The sequence below is a fragment of the Cebus imitator genome, unplaced genomic scaffold (genome assembly GCF_001604975.1).
Source record: "Cebus imitator isolate Cc_AM_T3 unplaced genomic scaffold, Cebus_imitator-1.0 Scaffold152, whole genome shotgun sequence".
NCBI lineage: Eukaryota > Metazoa > Chordata > Mammalia > Primates > Cebidae > Cebus > Cebus imitator.
The window spans coordinates 4,331,801-4,352,227 of NW_016107467.1; the positions used below are offsets into that span (position 1 = coordinate 4,331,801).

A 20,427-nucleotide genomic window follows, 5' to 3' on the forward strand; every position below is an offset into this window, starting at 1 on the left:
TGATCCACCCGCCTCGGCCTCCCACAGTGCTGGGATTACAGGCTTGAGCCACCGCGCCCGGCCCCAATTATATGATTTTCAAGATCACACACAAAAGTTAAAATGTTTGATTTAACAAACCAAAAAGGATCTGCCGAAAGGCATATCAATAGTTTAGCTTTTGATAATATTGTAAAGCATGTGTTTAACACTTACTAGACAGTCCAGAAAAATACAAATAACCTAGAAAATTAAAAATAAATTTAAAATGCTTAAAATGACCTTCTGACCACCTAAAAAATGCAGGGGGCATAAAAAGGATATGGTTATTTACATTTCTACTTTTATTAAAAATTTTATTTTCCTTATGCTCACTTACTTCCTTAGATGATATATCCAATTCCTTGGTCTTCTGTAAGAAAGGCAGACTTTAAAAAAGTCCTCCCTTCCAGATATCTTGCTTAACACTCTGCCTCTATGTTTCTAGATGTTTTATCAGCATAAGAAATAAAAATTTAAATATGAGGAAGCATCAAAGGAAAAACAAAGACAAAAAGGAGGTATTTTTTCAATTATGGATTAAGAAATCATGAATGGCCTAAAACTAAGCTTACTAATTCACTATCCACAACGATTAGGAAAAGTTCAGTGTTCCCAGTGAAGCAACTGGAAATCAAGAAAATAAGTAGGTGTAAATGTCAAAGTTGCTTGCATTGTTTGTGGGTTGAAGCAGTCATAAAACTTTTCTGAGAAACAACTCATACTGAAACTTGCTATTAGCTCAACTCAGTGTGTGTGCACTCATTTGTGTGTGTCAGTCACCTGTGTATTGAGGTTAGGAAGAGATCCTGTTCGGACACATGTACTAATTGGTAACTTTGGTTCATTAGGAATTTGTTAACTCTTCTGTTACCTGGATATTCTTGCTTGCAATTTAGCAAATCTCTGGAAATTGGTCAAGTTACAATTAATTCCTCCTTTTTCTGCAAAGACATAGGAGTGATAGGCTGTCTGTATTGTTCCTGTTATATGGTCAAGTGAAGCTTAGACAATTTTATCCTAAGACATAATATGTGCATGGTATAACAGAAGGAAATGTAAAAACATAATTATATAAATTTATTTATATGTATGTATGTATCTGCCCAGAAAAGTATGTATGCCTGGTTAACATTGAGTACATACTCTGAGTACAATGGTCTAGAAGAATTGAGTACATACTCTGAGCCAGACAATGGTCTAGAAGTTTTACACACTTTGTCTTTTTTCCATTTAATCCTTTATCAGTATCTCCTGTTAAATCTTCAAGTCCTCTTTCTTTTACTCCAGACAGTTGGTGTCAGCTATCTGGTATGACAACATCTTGTCTCTCCCAGTAGGTTCTGTCCTGGGCTTCTGTATCAGAGCTGGGAGGGTCTCTTATGGAAATATTCTGATACACATGTGCAAACCTACATATGCAACCGAAGGAACACTTTTATGGGCCAACCAAGAATGGGAGGTTTTATGTAAATACTCCTCCCCTCCTTAATCCCTTGGAGACAATTCTATAATGCAGTCTGCACAGTCCTTAAAAAACCTGCAACAGGGCCAAGCCCCAGTGTCCACAGCCATCAACAGCTCGGAACAAAACCTTGGATTAGGTTTTCCTTCCTCCCTGTTTCACCTGCTTCCACTCCTTGAGATCCCTTTGCAATGCAAACCACCTGCACCCAATCCCTTATCTTAGGCTCTTTGGGGGAAACCCAGGCGAAACAAATGACCCAATAAGGAAGGTACTGTATTATCTCCATTTCGAAATGAAGATCCTGATGCGCAAGGCGGTTAAGTTGCCTAAAAATCACACAGTAAGTACTGACACCTGGATATGAATCCAGCCCACAGCCATGTACAATTTACCATGAGAGAGTATTGCTTCTCCAGCTTCATTAGAACCATACAGATGAAGGAGGACACTCCCCAAGAGGACCATGCTCCCTGCAGAAGGCAGATATGCTGGAATGCCAAGTGAATCAAGCAAACACATGCACATCTGCATAAAACAGCCATGCAAATCCACACAACCTTCTTTTTCTGCTATGTCAACTTCAAACCCAACCACTCATTTCGTTTCAGAGCCTGTACTACTGATTATATTAGAAGTAAAGAGACCATAAGGTCTGATACAATCATCAGCAAGGATTCCTCCTTTTTCACTTCTGTCTTCATTCTACTGCCTAGGGGCGTAAAGCCAAGTTCCACCCTAGAGACATGCCTGTTCATTGACACAAAGCCTTAGAAACCCAGCCACACACCTTGGTGCCCAGCATAATACACTTCCATCTAGTGACTTGGGGACCAAAAGTATTTTGCTAGAGTAGCATAAAGTATTTGAGCAAATAAACCAAAAACTGGTATTTTAAAAAGTTGGGTAGAAAGCATAGGAGTTACCATTTATTACTTATTTTATGCATGTCAGGGTATGTAAAAAACTGGAAAACAGACTTATTTTAAAGGTATCTTAGTTACATTTTCAATTATGCTTTTTGCAGATATTTATTCCAGAAGTACCTTTAAAATTAAAGCAATGAGTCCAATTATAAATAATCTAAAAAATGCAACTGAGTACCTTACTGCAAAGCTGCGTATTATTAACTGAGTACAACTTAGTGCCCAGTGTCTCGATTTCTATTTATTGTATTGTCTATGCGTACCTAGCATAAACTCTTGGGGGATAAGGCCCTTTCAAGCAAATAACATGTTGGAAAGAATTTTTCTTTCTGTGGTTGCCAGACTGTCCCAGTATGTAAAACCTGTAAGCTTTGGGTATAAAGCTGGATGATGCAGAAATGATTGAATTCAGCAGTTTAATCTAGGTAATGATACTCTCTGGAACATTTAAGGGTATAACTGACTTTAGGCTATATTTTAAAGGGGTTACCGGATTTGTTTTCTTTTGTTCCCAGAGCTCCAACCACTGAATGTCTGTCTAGTCTTGATGCCATTATGCCCCAACACGAGGTGGCAGCCTGTTTCCTGACCACAGTACAGGTTGTACCTATCCAGCCTCATAATGAAGAAAGTTCGAGGCCATCTCTCCTGACACCTGGAGAATCTGTACCTACTCAGATGGTGCGGCTTCTTTCCTACCTGCTGAGACTCACTGATGGAAGCATTAGTTTTCCTGCAGGACCACACACCTTTTTGAGATATTTCCACTCATCTGTCTCCTCCCACAATGTTCTCAAAAATTCAGCTCAAGTAGTGAGAAGCCATGACCCTTAACTCCTTTTTATTCCAGAAATCTTTCTAAAGGTTAAGAGCAACAACTCAAAGAGCACCGCCTGGGTTCCTATCCTACTTTTCCCCACTCTCAGCTGTGGGAGCCTTGGATATATTATTTAACCTTTCCCTATCTCAACTGTGCCTTTGCAAAACATTGGCCATAACATAATGCCTATCTCAGGGTTATAAAGAATGAATGAGATACATGTTAACTTGCTAAACACATTTTGTGGAAAATAGCAAAAATCTATAAATTTCAGGATCATCTGTGGCTTGGATCCAGGACCTTTATTTCAAGATCACACATTAGTGTATGCACGACTAACCTAGGTGTTTTCCTTTGTGTCTCCAATACACAATCTCCATTTCTGCCTATGTTTAGCTGCTCAGTTCAATTCAAAACAGGTCCCATAAAATAACTTTCTTCTCACTGTCTTAGAGTTAATATTTTTCCCAGTCTATCTCCTTGACTTTACTCAGCTTTTATGTTTGATCTTCTCCCCCATGTAGTATGTGTCTTACAATATCAGTCTTTTTCTCCCATTTATGTGCAATACGCTTAATTCACAATTCCTGCATCATTTATTCATTCTTTCAAAGATATCATCAAGTGTTTACCATATGCTAACTGGGAGAATAGCAGGAAAAATAAGATAAAAACAGCCCTATTGATATGTTGCCTTTTGTCACACAACACAAACTGGTAGTCTAAAAAGAAAAAAAAAATAGCACAGTATAAGAAAAATTCAGACCTTTTTTCCTGAGGGCTTAAAAAGTACAAAGAGAAATTGTGTGACAAGTAAACCTTTTAAATCCCCCATCAACATCCTCTGATGAAACACTATCTTGAAACCAGACTGGTGCTTTAAAAAGGACATGTTCTAAGTAAAGCGAAGTTGTTTTTCAGAACAAAGTAGGGAAAATCGCCGATTTAAAAGTAAAAGAGCTTTAGTGAAAAGTCCATAGTTGTGAGGTATTTGCTTTGCCACTCAGAAGGTGGAAGCTCTGCTGGGTAGAAACCGCCATTCTTTGAGGTCTGAGACTTCAGGCATCTCTCCCTCTCTCCCCTCCCATTCTTACAGACGCGGCCTCTCCATCACAGCTGCACATCGGTCCTCTCATTCCAACCAAACCACGGCGTCTCCAAAGTGGGAAAGCTGCTAATCAACACCCTTACGGCTTGTCATCAATCAGACTGCAAATCACAAACTTGCTTCCTCAACCCGAGAACAAACAGTCCAGGTAGCCAACGAAATGAAGGTTCCTTCCAACCCTAAAGGAAATCTACCAGGTTTCAGTTCTTTCGCTTTTAAGACAAAAAATTAACTGAACACACGTGTTTTCTCACCATTCTCAAGGCAGAGACATGAGTGGGCAGAGTTGGGCTGAAGTTTTTAAATTCCTGCACAGCAAAGCAATTAATTGTGCGTATGTTTGGAACAGTAAAAGCGTCTGGAATGCACAAGGACGCAGAGCCGCGCGAGGCGCGAGGAGCAGGCAGCTGGTGGGCTCCGAGTCACAAAGACTGCTGGGGCAGTACGCGAGCCAGAGTCACCATGGGCCCGGGTCCCAGGCCGCTGCCGTCTCACATCGCATCCGGTCCCAAGTCCAGCTGTCCTGCCCAGAGAAGCCCACCGGCACCGGGCACATCTCTGGGAGGGCGAGGCTGGGAGAAAGTGAGGGAAGACAGCGGGCGCGCGGCGGGTCCCGGGAAGAAAAGAGCCAGGTTGAGGAGGCGGGGGCGCGCGGGTCACCTGTATTGTTGGTATTGTTGGAAAAGCTGGTCCGACTCCCTGAAGCCCTAGTTGAGCAGCATGTTGATGCCGGCCAGGGTCAGCTCCGCGTCCTGCAGCGGCGCCGCCGCCACGTCTGAATCTCCATCGTCCCACCGCCGGGCAGAGCCGGCCATGGGCGCGCGAGGCCCTGCGCTGGGCCGAGGAGAGGTCGGGAGCAGCTGCTGAGGCCCCGCGCGCCCCGAGAAGGCTCTACCTGCTAGAGCCGAAAGAAGCCGGAAGCAGAGGGGAGAACAGAAGAAAGGAAAGGAGGGCCTAAGAGGCGGGGGCGGGGAGGGAAGAGGAGGGAAGGGCAGCGGAGGGAGGAGCCGCCTTCGCTTCTCCCAGCCCCCGCGCCCCCGCCCCTTCCCCTCCGGGTTCCCCAGGTCACGCCCTCGCCCACCGCCCGGGACTGCTCGGACACGCGCACGCGAGCCCGGAGGCCTGCCTGCCCCACACTCCAGTGAAGGGGCTAGACCCAGGAGGCGGGGGAAGGGCAAGCCACGAAGGAAGGGCGCGCGTGCGGGTGTGGAAGGAAAGGGAAGGGGACGGGGAACTCCGCCCCGAGCCCAACGCGAGCGCGGTGCGCGCTCTCCACGTGCGACTGCAACCCCGCGCAGCCCGCGCCCGCGACCCTCGACTTCCTTCCGTCCCTGGGACCGCCCCCTAGGACCGACGCAGCCAATTCCTGAGGAGGTGGGCGGCGGGGGCGGGGCCTCTGACACCTGCTAGACCTCTCCCCGGAGCCCCGCACTTGGAACAGCCAGGGAGAGCCCCTGGATCTGGGTGCCTCCCACTCCAGCCCGCCACCAACAGTAGCGCAATGAGGCAGGGGGAGAAATGGAGGCCTATATGCTATATGCCCAAATATTTAAAAGTTATAAATTAAGTTGCCAAAGTGTGTTCTGTTCTCACTGCCAATTCTTCTTGCAAAGCTTTGGCTTTCACATGACCACATGTTACAAAACATCAGAGGTGACTGAATGTAATCATCGCATAAGTCTCACTATTCTAATGATGGGCTGGTGATATCTGGATGCCTAATATTCTAGAGACAAGCAATTCATCAGTCATTTTTATGATTTTCCATAATTTTTTTCTCTAATTTAGCAAAATTCCTTAATACAGTGTTGCAATCAAGATTATGTTCTTAATGCCAAGTTACACAACCTTCTTTGAGTCGCTGTTGTTCTTAGACTGTAGTTTATTAATTTCAACTTGCAGTAACTTTGCTGAAGCATTTATAACAATTATTTTTTAAAATGAAAGTGAACCTCAGGTTTAGAAATAACTCATGATTTTTAAGCATTATGTTATCTATTATCATGGGACCAATATGATAAATTATTACAGAAAAATACAAAATAATTTTGTCATATTAGTTGCTTTTATTTTGTAAATTGTACCATCCCTTATAAGAATATCTAAATCAATATCTAACCTTTATAAATATAAATTTTAGAGTAATATGAATACTGCCAATCCTTAAGTGTCATGTGTAACTGTTGAAAAACCATGCTAATTCTTGAGTACATCTATAACCACAAACTGGAACACTGACAGAAGCAAGGAAATGGACGATTCTCACCCTTGGGAAACAGTACACTGTAATGCAGGAATCACTGCATTCATGCTGTCTGAGAAGAATTTGACAAGCTGACCTTTAAAAAAAAATCTAGGTTTTCTTAGATTTAACATATGTTCGTCTCAAACATCAGCAGTGTCACCATCCTTCCTGGCACTGAGAGGCTGTAATCTTTTGTTTTTAGGACATTGAGCTAAAGATAAGAAGCATTCCCTGGAGCCTGCATGGTGTCAATCATAAGAATGGATGTTGAGGGTTATGCACCCCACTGGGCATCATTGAATGACAAATCCCAAGTGACAGAGGTGCCCGTATGTTCTTTAATAAATTTATGCGTGTGTGTGTGTGTGTGTGTGTGTGTGTGTGTGTGTGTGTTTTGACGGGCAGGGCCCTCATACACAGGTTGTAGGTACTGTACTGTTCATTGAGGCCCAAAAGCTGGCGAATGGGGAAAATAACCCACATGACGCCACTGCCATGGAAGGGGCCCCTGTCCACACACTGCCAGATGTCCCCTGACAACATGCACTTACAGGCTACTGGAATTTTGGATGTGTGGAACCATTCACCAGATCCCTGAAGCAGTCTAGTCAATAAGGGGGAGAAGCCAAGAGCAAAATATCAGACATAGGAGATAGCCTGCACTTCTCCAACTGGGAAACACAGCCAAGCACAGTCCTGTAGGTCCGTATTACTGGGAAGAAAAAAAATAATTTCAAGTAATTGATGACACTATGGACATTGTATACAAGTTGCTGTTGAGGCCCTGCAGCTGAGGATGGGGGGTGGTGTGAGCAAAGTCAGAGCACTCTTTGTGGGGTTAATTCTGTCTCAAGAACCTCACACAGTCTGTTTTGCAGTCAAGGAAATTTAATTGTTGAACAACTAAGGCAAGGTCCAATGCAACTGCCTAGCACCCCACAATAGGCAGGGGAGGGGTAGCATGGATAGAGAGATAACTCTACCATATAATATACACCAGATATATGCAAAATTGGATTTAATCAGGTACCACAACAGTTATACTAGCATCATCATCATGAAGGGACATTTAAAAATATTTGCCTGTGGTGAGGGATACAAAAAGTTTCAAAATGGGCCCCCAAATCCTGAAGGAAGAGAACATGTGAACTCGTAATGCTGTGGCAGCTGTAGCTGGCATTGACACCCGCCCAGGGTTCACCTTGTAAGGAAGAATTAAGGCTGTGTTTTCTTCACTTGATAGAAATGGTAGATTATAAAGGCAGAGAGGGAGATCTAAGAAGTCATGGTGCAAATCACCTACAAAAGGAAGGAAAATCTAGATTAAAGGGCACCACACACTTGACATTGTGAGATTCTCAGCACCTTCCTGCAAAACTAATGCAGTCTTCAGTGCACTTGACTTCAGCCAAATATGATTTACCCAAATGTTTCCTTTGGAAGTTGAGAGACAGAGTGGAAAGAAAGGAGAAAAAAAATAAAAGAAAAGCTAGCGAGTGGGGAAAATAACCCACTTCCTTTCTGCAGTGAGTGTTGCCAGTATTTTGTGGTTCTTCATGTGATTTCATTATGAAGATGAAACTTCAATTTCAAATGATTAGTAAAAGAAGTTTTAGACACGTGTGTTACCTTTTATAAGGTAGATTTTTTAAAATAAGGTGTTGTGGTTGCAAATGACAGAAAACCTGACCCAAACTGTCTCAGAAAAGCAAATTTATTGATTGGTATGGAGCGATTTTACAAAATGAGGCTGTATCCCTGGCTTCAACACTAACTAGATCCCAGTTTCTTCTCTTCACCTCTTAGCTTTGCCACTTTGGTGTTTAATGGCTCTATTTTCAGACAGGCCTGCCTCTCCTGGTCCCAAAAGGCTTTTGGAAGCTCCCAGAGCTACATATTTGCTGGATACATCCAGCAGGGAGACGCTGCTTCTATAACAGCTTAACCAAAATCTCCTAATTGAATCTCACTGGCTTTGATTGGCAAGAGTGTAGTCAGGTGCCCATTCTTACCAATTAATGTGCCTAGGAGGGTCAGATCACTCCAACTGCATTAAGCCAGTCAGGGTCTGCTCCAGGACCTGGATGGGTAGAACCTATTTTACCCAGACTACCTAGGTGGAAAATCTCAGCTCTATTAGGAAAAGAGAGGAAGGGAATGGATATGAGAGAGACAATCAACAAACACACCCTATCTTTGCCTTTCTGAACACATTTTGAATTTTTGGATTTACATTCATTTTTGTTTTGCTTTTTGTTTTTCTTGAGACAGGGTCTTGCTCTGTTACCCAGGCTGGAAAGCAGGGGTGAGATCATGACTCATGGCAGCCTTGACTTCCCAGGCTCAAGTGATCCCCCCGCCTCAGCCTCCTGAGTAGCTGGAGCTATAGGCACGTGCCCAGCTAATTTTAGTATGTTTTGTAGAGACGATGTTTGGCTATGTTGCCCAGGCTGGTCTCAAACTCCTAAACTCAGGTAATCCACCCACCTCGGCCTCTTAGAGTGTGAGATTACAGGCATCAGCCACCCATGCTTGGCTGGGAATTATATTTTAAATGCATTCAAAGAATAAAGTACCACAAGAAAACCTTACTGTGTGTACTTTGGTTATATTACAATTTTTTGGTGATGCTAACAGTCATGTCTTCATGGATCTTTTTGTAAATCCATACTATCCGTTGAAATAAATACAGGTTCCCAAAATGTCTGGAATTCTAAGAAGAAAGACAGCAGAGAAATTCATGTCACTATTTTTATGTTGTGCTAGCTTTACCCATTCAGCTCTTCTACTGAAGGTGAAGTAAGTTTTAATTAACTACTTTTAACTAGAAGGTAAATCAGGTTAAGAGTGGCTATGTAAAACCTATTAAATTGTTTAGCCTAAAGCTGCCTCCTTACAAATTTTAGCCTAAAGATTTCTCCATACGTAGTGAACTGTAGTCTAACTGGATGCGTAAACAGACTGTAATGAACTCTTGTAACAAGTAGCCAAGTTTCAGCCAGTCAGAGCAGCCAACTGTTTAAACCATGGCTAACCCTGAGCTGTAACCAATCTGACTGTTTCTGTATCTTACTTCTGTTTTCTCTATGTCACTTACCTTCTGTCCATAAATCCTCGCTGACCCATGACACCACCAGTTGCCCTGAACCTATTCTGATAGTAGGGTTGCCCAATTCTCCAATTGTTCTTTGCTCAATTAAACTCTGTGTTAATTTATCTAAAGTCTTTCTTTTAACAAACCACACAGCAGGTTCCTTCCTTTTCTGCTCACAGGTAGATCACTAGCTTGCCTTTGAGTAGGGGAATATAGTGGTGGGTCGGTGGGGTTCACAGGGCTGCTTTTGTAGTTGGATGTGTGTCTCTGAGAGGACATTCATGGCTGCCCTGGGAAACCACAGCAGTTACCAGGGGGCAGGAAACCATGATCCTTTGGGCTGGATGCCTCCTCACCTGCCTTTCCATAAACCAAATAGCCATTGGAGTGCAGTACGAGTTTAAGCAGGTGTTTGCTAGAGAGCATTGTTCTGCTGCTATAGAGATTTGGGGACAAAACCGGGGAAGAAAGCACTTGTCTCTCCTCCATATGTTTCCTCCCCTTGGAAGCTTAAGCAATTATCTCTTCTGCAGTAGTCCTTGATTGGGATGTGTCTTTGAGTGTGACTGCAGGTCCTCTGTTGGCCTTCAGACAGTTTTATTCTCTCTCCCCATTATGCCTTCCTTCAACCCATCTACTTCCTTTTCATTGATATTCCCTGCTTCCTGGATCTACTATCCCTCCTTCTTCCTTACAGAAATTAATCAAGTTTTCCTCTTCCTTGGTCCCTTCTCATAACTTGCACATTTTGCGGCCTCTGGTGAATGTCCGTTACTTATCTTCTCTGTCTACTGACTTCCTCTGTAGAGGGAGAGGCTGTCTCTGGTTTCAAGACATGCATCTACTGAGTCCCTGGAGAGGAAAGTGGATGAACTCCAGTCCCATTGATAAGGGAAATGTCAAACGATACAGCAGGTTCCATTCAGTGCCCTGGAGGGTTTTCTCTGGAGTGTTTAAAACCAAATAAATCTTTCCAACACAATGTCTTTAACTTTTATTTTAGATTTGGAGGTACATGTGCAGGTTTGTTATATAGGTAAACTCATGTCATGGGGGTTTGTTGTACAGATTATTTCATCACCCAGGTACTAAGCCTACTGCCCAATAGTTATTGTTTCTGATCCTCTCCCTTCTCCCACCCTCTACCCTCAGTAGACCCCAGTGTCTGTGGTTCCCCTCTTTGTGTCCATATGTTCTCATCATTTAGCTCCCACTTATAAGTTAGAACATGTGGTGTTTGGTTTTCTGCTCCTGTGTGAGTTTGCTAAGAATGATGGCCTCCAGCTCTATCCATGTCCCTGAAAAGGACATGATCTTATTCTTTCTTCATGGCTGCATACTATTCCATGGTATATATGTACCACATTTTCTATATGCAGTCTACAGTTGATAAGCATTTAGTTTGATTCCATGTCTTTGTTACTGTGAATAGTGCTGCAATTGAACTATTGTGTACATGTGTCTTTATAAAGAGCTGTGTACATGTGCCTTTATGATAGAACAATTTATATTTCCCTGGTTATATATCCAATAATGGGATTTCTGGGTTGAATGGGAATTCTGTTTAGTTCTTTGAGGAATGGCCACACTTCCTTCCACAACGGTTGGACTAATTTACACTCCCACCAACAGTGCTATAAATAATATCTATTTGGATTCCCCATTTTTATCTAAACAAGAAACGTACTTTCCTTCTATTCATGTAACTTTACGTTGTATCCTACTAAAAATCCTGGCCTTAGGCTAACGTATTATTAATCCTTTCCTGCATAAACAGAGGGCAAATGGCACGTCTGAGCTCTTCTCTCCAATCAGTAGGTTTTTCCCCTGACTGCAGGAGGAAGGAGGTTCATCTAACAAAGTATATGAATCTATTTTGGGTGAAAGCAGCAGCAGCATTGGCATTTGCTCCTCAGAGTGGATTTGTTTCCAAATCTTAAAGTGTAGTCAGATTCCCTTGGACATTCAAGAACATGTAGTAGGTGTTCATGACCTGTTTGTAAACTGAATGGTGAGGGCGAGCTACGGAGGGGATGAGTTGCACTCATAGGGGAAAGGAGATTAAGCCATGAGGAGTCTAAATCATGGGTTATGACTCTGGTCCTGCAATGCAATGACTTTGTGACTTGGGGCAATTTTATTTCGCCTCTTTCAGCCTCAATTTCTCCATTTATAATATGAAGACAGTCAGTACCTTCAAGGCAGGACTGACTGAGACTTAAATCAGACAGTAGGCATGTAAAAAATGCTTTGTTAATCTCTAATACCAAGTTATATTTGAAACTATACAATTTATTTTCAGATATTGATTAAAGTCAGCAGGTCCTTCTGTTCACATATTTACTTGTCAACAGTATCTTGAAATTTCCAGCTAAAGGAAAATCTGTGCAATTAAATGACTAGTTGCATCATATAGAGATGACTGAATTGTTTCTAATATAAATAATACATGTTCACTACAGTTAATGCAGCATGAGGAAGAAGTACAGATTTTCTTCAGAATGTATAAAAATATAAAGTAGTGCCAACACCTACAGGTAGCCCACGCCTGTAATCCCAGCATTTTGGAAGGCTGAGGCAGGAGGATCACCTGACGTCAGAAATTTGAGACCAGCCTGGCCAACATGGTGAAACCCCGTCTCTACTAAAAGTACAAAAACTATCTGGGTGTAGTGGCACACCTCTGTAATCCCAACTGCTCAGGAGGCTGAGGCAGGAGAATAGCTTGAACCCTGGAGGCAGAGGTTGCAGCAAGCCAAGATCATGCCACTGCACTCCAGCCTGGGCAACAGAGTGAGACTTCATCTTAAAAAAAAAAAAAAAAAAAAAAAAAAAAAAAAAAAAAAAAAAAAAATATATATATATATATATATATATATATATATATATATATTTGCAGTCAGCTGTTCTTTACAAGGAGATATGCTTTGCTAATATAAAATAATTCTTTGTGGATAAGTTACTTGTGTTTTTCTCTGGGGTTACTTAACAATCCATGTGTCTCAACCCACAACTCTGTGACACAGAATTGCCCTGACGTAACTTAAGGAACTGGTTGAAGAAAAAGTTTTCTATCTGCAAGTAATTCATACAGGTATCACCTTTATGCACAGCCTATAGCTCATGAGCCTTATACTCTGGTTTTTCATAGGATACTCACTGGGTTCTCTGACTGTGTCAGGGACACAGGTAGCTGCTGGCAATATTTAGACACATATGACAAGGCCCCTGCCCGAGAGAAGCTCATCCTTATGAGACACGTAGCCAGATACACATTCGTGGCACAATACGGTAAGTGTCATAGTAGACCTTGGTGCCAAGTTTGCCAAAATCCATTTATTTTTGGATTGATTTAACATGATCTCCCTAAATGATTATAACAAACTTATATCTTACGCACTGATATTTACTGATGTTTATATTAATTTGTTCATTGTTTATACCTTTAGAGTTCATATATGGGCCACAGTGGATTACCTGTCTCACTAATTTATAGTCAATCCTTGATTTTCTGACCACCCCCACCCCCCAAAAGCCCCAGATAGCATTAACCAGTTTGTATTGCTCCACTGGTCATTAAAGACAGATAATCACTGTTTTTGATCACTTTCACATCCATCTTCAAAAGATGATGTAGTACGACTTCAAAAGTCGTACCACAACTGAAGATACTTAAAACGATGTGAACAAATTTTGGAAGATGATTCCAGGAGGTAAATTAGAAAGATGAAAAAATACCTTAAAGAAGGCATGTGTAATCTCCAAAATATGTCAAGGAGAAAACAACTGTTGTCAGTGTATAATATTGTTAATTTGTTTTTAAAAATTTGGACTGAGCATGATGGCTAATGCCTGTAATCCCAACACTTTGGGAGGCCAAGGTGGATGGATAACGTCAGCTCAGGAGTTTGAAACCAGCCTGAGCAACATAGCAAAACTTCATCTCTACAGAAAATACAAAAATTAGCTAGATGTGATAGCATACACCTGTAGTCCCAGCTCCTTGGGAGACTGAGGTGGGAGGATGGCTTGAGTCTAGGAGATTGAGGCTGCAGTGAGCCACGATAGTGCCACCCAGCCTGGGTGACAAAGCAAGACCCTGTCTCAAAAAAAAAAAAAAAAAATTCTGTAGGATAAGCTCACTTACCCTAAGGAAGGCACACACACACATTCTAAAAACTAATTTTGAAAATGTTCTAAATTAGATAGTGGGGATTGGTTGCACAACTCTGTAAATACACTGAAAACCACTAATTTGTATTTATTTTTTTTTAGATACAGGGTCTCACTCTGTTGGCCATGCCGGAGTACAGTGATGCAATCATAGTTTATTGCAGCTTCAAACTTCTAGACTCAAGCCATCCTCCAACCTTAGCCTCCCGACTACAGGCACACATCACTGCAGCTAATTTTTTACTTTATTTATTTATTTATTTATTTATTTTGAGGGACAGGATCTCGCTTTGTTGCCCAGGTTGGTCTTAAACGCCTGGCCCACTTCAGCCTCCCAAATTATTGGATTACAGACATGATCCACCTTGCATGACGAGATTGTATACTTTAAATGGTTACTTTTACTGTATATAAATTACATCTCAATAAAGCTGTTCATTGAAAAAAATTTAATCATTTTAAGCCACAGGGTGCAGAGCAGTGGGAGAAGGGAGTTAATGGCTTGAGTCCTGTGCTTTCATATACCTGGGGCAGAAAAAAATATTTTATTATGCAAAAAAGTCTTATCTTTGAAGACTGTCCATAAATCTAGAATGGCTGCTGGCTAGCATCACTACATACCAGGAGCTGGGTTAAGACTCAGTTACTTTAATTCTCAAAATAACTCTGTAAGGTAGGCTTTATCCTAAGCTTAAAGATGTGAGAAAAAAGACAAGTTTGATAACTTTCCCAAGGCCATGCAGTTGGTAATGGTTACAGCGAGGTTTAAACATTGGTCGCGTTGCCCACAGTGGTTCAGTCTTAGTTGTTAACTTGAAACCTAGTACCTTCTGGAAACCTGACTGAGGGCATTCACACATACCCTTATGAATTTCATGGCATTAGTTCTTCATGAAAGTCATACTATTCCTTAGTTAGAAGTCATTTTGAAGACATGAAAATACATTATCTCATATATGATTGAATTCAGCAAAATTAGGTTACAGCCCAGGCATCTGGCATTTTAGCCATAACCTCAGGATTCTAATGTCAGCACATTTCAGAGCCCCTTATGAGAAAGAGTTGTCTAGATGGTAACTCCCAGAAAGCAGGGTGGCTATTCATCTTTGTGTACATTGCCTGATTTCTTACTCTTGGTAGATGTTTGAGAAATATTGCATGAAAATAGTGAAAGCACAGCGAAGTGCATGATTTTCATGGTAAGTCATGCTTACATCCTTGCATAGGGACAGTTGTATTATTATATTAAACTCAGAATAAAGGTGCATATTTTAACCTTAGCAAGAATATTGCATGTGATATTCTTAAAAATTCCATGCAGCTACTTACTGATGTATACATCTGGAGCTGAAAGAAACACCACATAAGGGTAACCAGGTCAGAAGAAGACATGCCCACACTAAGAATGGAAGGATGATGTAGATACTAAGAAACCAGTTAATTCCTAACTCTTGACGTTTACTTTTCAATGTGGTTATAAAAGAAGACTCAGAACATTTGGCTGTGTCATAGCTAAAAATACACATTTTTTTCACTTCTCCTCTTTCTCGTCACCCTACCACCTCCTCTGAAATAAAAACAGTAAAAACAAGGATATACTGTGACATGATAAAGAGCAAATGAGAATGCTGTCTATACCCATAAATAGGGAGCTGGATGCTCAGATGCCACAGGGACTCGTTTCTTCCTTCCCAAATCCAGGCCAAAGAACAACAGCTAGCTGGGTCCAGGAGCAATCTTATTTTTCTCACTGCTCCAGAGAGGAAAGCCTGGTAGCCTGGTCTCTCGCCTCTGCCTCTGGAATGGTGTTTCGCTCTGCACTGTGCTTGCCTTGTGTAAATAAAAAGTGTTGGGTAGGATGTGGTGGCTCATCCCTGTAATCCTGGGAGGACTGCTTGAGGCCAGAAGTTGGAGACTAGTCTGGGCAACATAGTGAAATCCGCATCTTCACAAAATTTTTAAAAACTTAGCCAGGTGTGGTGGTATACGCCTGTTGTCCCAGTTATTTGGGAAGCTAAGGTAGAAGGATGACTCAAGCCCACAAGTTTGAAGCTGTAGCGAGATATGATTGCACCACTGCGCTCCAATCTGGGTGATGGAGTGAGACCTTGTTTCTTAAGAGGAAAAAAAAAAGCATTCATTTTTCATTTGCTTTCCTCTGTTCAACTATGTAATCCAAGCCATTTAAAAAGGCATTTGTCTCTAGAGCTTTTTTTTTTTTTTCCTACAAGGGCCATACAAATAGTCACAGGTACACCAGTGGTTTACTCAAAGAATGATGGATTCTATAAACTGCAGGTTATCCCAGATGTCATCAATATGACTTAGGATACATCAGAAACACTATCATATTTCACCTATGACAAGGACCAGATCAGTTCAACAGAATCTTTTTTGTGGAGTTACCACGTGCCAGTCACTATATGCTAGCTACTGTGGAAGACATAATTGAATAATACATAACCCTTGAACCTGAGAATCTTCTAGTCTACTGGGTGAGACACACACACTGACAGATGTTTTAATGTAAGATGGTCATAAGATAAGAGGTATACGCTGTGTGCTGTGGGAGCACAGAAGAGGGGCATTAGTCCCATTAGAAGAGGGGCATTAGTTCATGAAAGGCTTCCTGTGAGGGATTTAATGATTGAGCTGACTCTGGACAAAAGAGGCAGGAAATGGATGCCAGGCAAAGGAGCAATAGCGTGGACAGGTGAGACTGCAGAAATCCTCAAGTAGTGCAGTTGTTCTAGAGTATAGAGGGTGAGGCAGGAAGTGACCAGGGACAAGGAAGGAGAGGCAGTCAGCCCTCAGGCATGAGGACTTTCTGTGCCTTGCACTGGAGCCTCTAGGCAAAGAGAAGCCAATAAGAACTTAAGACAGGGAACGGCATGGTCAGATTTGTGGGCAGATGGAAGATTTAATATGGATTTAATTTAATATGAATTTTAACTTAATCTAGTATATAGGCTAAAGACTTATGGAAGGCAATTACAGAAGAGCAGAGCACTTGTAACTCCCACTGTGTATGAAATTGTTAGCTCTCTTTCTGTTGCAAGTGATCAAATCCAGTGCAAACAGGCTTAAGTGGAAAAGGTATGGCCTGAGGGTGGATCTCAGGCATCTGCAGGGCTGAATACAGTTCACTCAGTAACACTACGATTCTGCTTCTTTCTACAGTTTGGTTTTTCCCTCTTCTGCAGAGGAAGAGCAAACAACAGGACAATTCTTCACTTTGTAGAACTGTCCTGCACATTGCAAGAGTCTAGCATTTCTGTCTCACAATGCCAAAAGCACTGCCTAAACATTATAGCAACCCAGAAATCCTCAAATATTAAAAAAGGAAAAAGTTCTGAGAGTACTGCTAGCTCCCATCTTGCACTGTCGCTCTGGGTATTCAAGACCGCTCTTTGCCAAACGTCAGTTTTCTCTGCCCTCACCTGCCCTTAAAACTCTAAATGGCTGCTGGTCAATTCAATCTCCATTGACTCTGTGTGCAAGTAACCATCACTAGAGATCTCATCAAGTTGGAGTCTTTAAATCTGGATCCCACTCCATTTCTTTTTCTTTCCTCTTAGCATTGGTCTCCATGCTTGCCCATTCCTAGAGGAAGAGAGACCATCTCCCTCCAGTTTTATAGATCCCCATTGTCAAGGATGATTCTGATTGGGGCTACTTGTGTCACCTGGGAATCCTAGAGCCAATCACTGGAGGATAAGATACTCTAACTGGCCAGCATGGGTCATATGGGAAGGCACCAAAGAGGCTTACAGCCGGACAAGATCCACATACAGTGAGGGAGAAGGTGTCCAAAGAAAGACATGTGCAAACAACTTATGTCTGCCTCAGGAGATAAATAAGCAACAACAAAATAGAATTGCTATACACCTCACCCTCTAGCATTGGATTTTAAACCCCCAAACCTCCTCTTACCTATTCCAATTTTCATGAACTTGGAACATGACCTGGTTGAGTGGGACCCAAGGGTAATGAAGCACCACTTTGTGAAATGTTTATTTAGGACACCGATGGCAGGATATAGTGGTGATGGTGGAGTCAGAGCTGTGAAGAACTGAGAGGCTATTAGAAAACCATGGTGTAACAGTGGCTGGGGAAAAGGTAAGAAAGTCAAGGGACAGGGACAGTTGGCTTAATGCAAGAACATCAGTAAAGCAAGGACTCAAGAGGAAAGAGAGAAGAGAAAGGAGATGGGAGAGACAGTGAAACTTTATACTGGACTAATTAGAAGGATTGGTTTATCCCAGGAAAAACGAGAGATTGAATATCTAGTATCAAGAAAAAGGTTAATTGATTAATTCCTAATATTTTTCAAGTACCTTGGTTTAGGACATGAATCCAGTGGCCTGAGGTCAGCAGTTTCCATCTGAACCCAAGCGGGGTTGACCTGGGCCGTGGGCAGGTAAGAATCCTGCTTTTTCAGATATGAAGTCTCATAGAAACACTGATAAAAGTAGACTAGAGTGGACCAGTGACAGAGATGAGGCTGGTAGAGAAACCTCTTGACTATGCAAGGAGACCCCAAGCTTGCTTTCATGTGTTAAACTTCAGCCAAGACAACAGAGTGAGGGCAAGGCACCTGTGTAAAGGTTTACCTCCAAATGTTCTTACATTTTACATAGGATCTAGAATGACAGAATCTTAAAATTGGATGGACACAGAAACCACTGCATCAGAGGTCTCAGATCTTGATCCAACCCTGGGGAGGTCTGTTGACCTTGATCAAGTTGCTTAACATCTCTCAGCTTTGGTTTCATTATTAATAAACACAAATAACAACAGTCGCTGTTTACTTCATGAGATTACTGGGATAACCAGGTGACAGGACCTACTTAATTAGGGGGACCCAGTGCAAAATGAAAATGTGGGGTCCCTTGTTTAAAAAATTATAAAGAATTTTAAGATGGCAACAGCAGGGCATTGAACCAAGTGCTCAGTGCTTCTGAGAACAGAGCCCTGTGTGACGGTATAGGTCTCAGGGCCATGAATATAGCCTTGCCAGTGCTTTAGCAATCTGCAAAAGTTCAACAAATTGGTAAGGATTCTCTTTTGTTTTCCCCCCTTGGCTCTCCAGGATCATTTTTGCTGGGGTTGCTATTAAAAAGCACCACAGGCTGGGCCCAGTGGCTCACGCCTGTAATTCCAACACTTTGGGAGGCCAAGGTGGGCAGATCACAAGGTCAGGAGATCGAGACCATCCTGGCCAACATGGTGAAACATCGTCTGTACTAAAAATACAAAAAAAAAAAAAAAAATTGAGAGAACCAGGATGGCTGATCACCAGCAGCTCGGGATTGTAGCTCCCAGTGAAAGCACAGAGAACGAGAGGACGCCACACTTTCATATGAATTTTTGTTGCTCACGCACCAGGAGATTCCCAGTGGAGGGGCCCCACGGGTCTCCAGCGCAACTCTTGTGGCCGGGGAGGAGGTTTTGCCACTGGCTTGGTGCGGCAGTTCTTGGTGCAGAGTCAGAAAAGCACCATCAATCTTAACACCGCTGTATTGGCCGGTGCAGTGGGTTGCTCAGATTTTAGCGTGGGGAATCAACAAGTTGGACGTCCATTCGGAAACCCAGGTATAAAGACGGTAATTATAAAGACCACAGATGGATAAATCTATAATGAAGGGAAGAAACCAGGCTAAAAAGGCTAAGAATACCCAAAATCAGAACACCTCTCTCTCTACAGGGGATCACAGTTCCTCATCAGCAACGGAACACCGCCCGATGGAGAAAGACTGTGTTCCATTAACAGAGGCAGGCTTTATAAGGTGGATGATAAGAAACTTCTGGGAATTAAAATAACTTGTTCTAACCCAATGCAAAGAAACTAAGAACTTTGAAAAGAGGTTTGACGAAATGTTAACAAGAATACACAATTTAGAGAGGAGTATAAGTGAATTAATGGAACAGAAAAACACAACAGGAGAACTTCGTGAAGTATGCACAAGTTTTAACAGCCGAATTGATCAAGCAGAAGGAAAGATATCAGAGGTCGAAGACCAACTTAATGAAATAAAACAAGAAGGCAAGATTAGAGAAAAAAGGATAAAAAGGAATGAGGAAAGTCTCCAAGAAATATGGGACTATGTGAAAAGACCTAATCTACGTTTGATAGGTGTACTGAATGTGACGAAGATAATCAATCCAAGCTGGAAAATACGCTTCAGGAAAACTTTCCCAACCTAGCAAGGCAGGACAATATTCAACTCCAGGTAATACAGAGAACACCACAAAGATATTCCTCAAGAAGACCAACCTCAAGGCACATAATCGCCAGATTCATCAGGGTTGAAATGAAAGAGAAAATACTGAGGGCAGCCAGAGAGAAAGGTCGGGTTATCCATAAAGGGAAGCCTATCAGACTCACAGCAGATCTCTCAGCAGAAACCCTACAAGCCAGAAGAGAGTGGGGGCCAATACTCAACATCCTTAAAGAAAAGAACTTTCAACCCAGAATTTTACATCCAGCCAAACTAAGCTTCATAAGCGAAGGAAAAATGAAATCTTTTGTGAACAAGCAAGCACTCAGAGATTTCATCACCACCAGGCCTGCTTTA

The 20,427-nt window shown here is 42.1% G+C and overlaps 1 protein-coding gene across 1 annotated transcript in view; it reads right to left on the reverse strand.

Moving 5' to 3' along the window:
* LOC108314392 (WAS/WASL-interacting protein family member 1-like) overlaps positions 1-20,427 on the reverse strand; it is a 102,632-nt gene that overhangs the window by 73,733 nt on the left and 8,472 nt on the right. The window contains exon 2 of the mRNA XM_037743756.1: positions 4,998-5,740. Within this exon, the coding sequence (XP_037599684.1) occupies positions 5,045-5,740 (696 nt within the window). The 3' untranslated portion in view covers positions 4,998-5,044. The remainder of the gene's footprint in view (positions 1-4,997; positions 5,741-20,427) is intronic.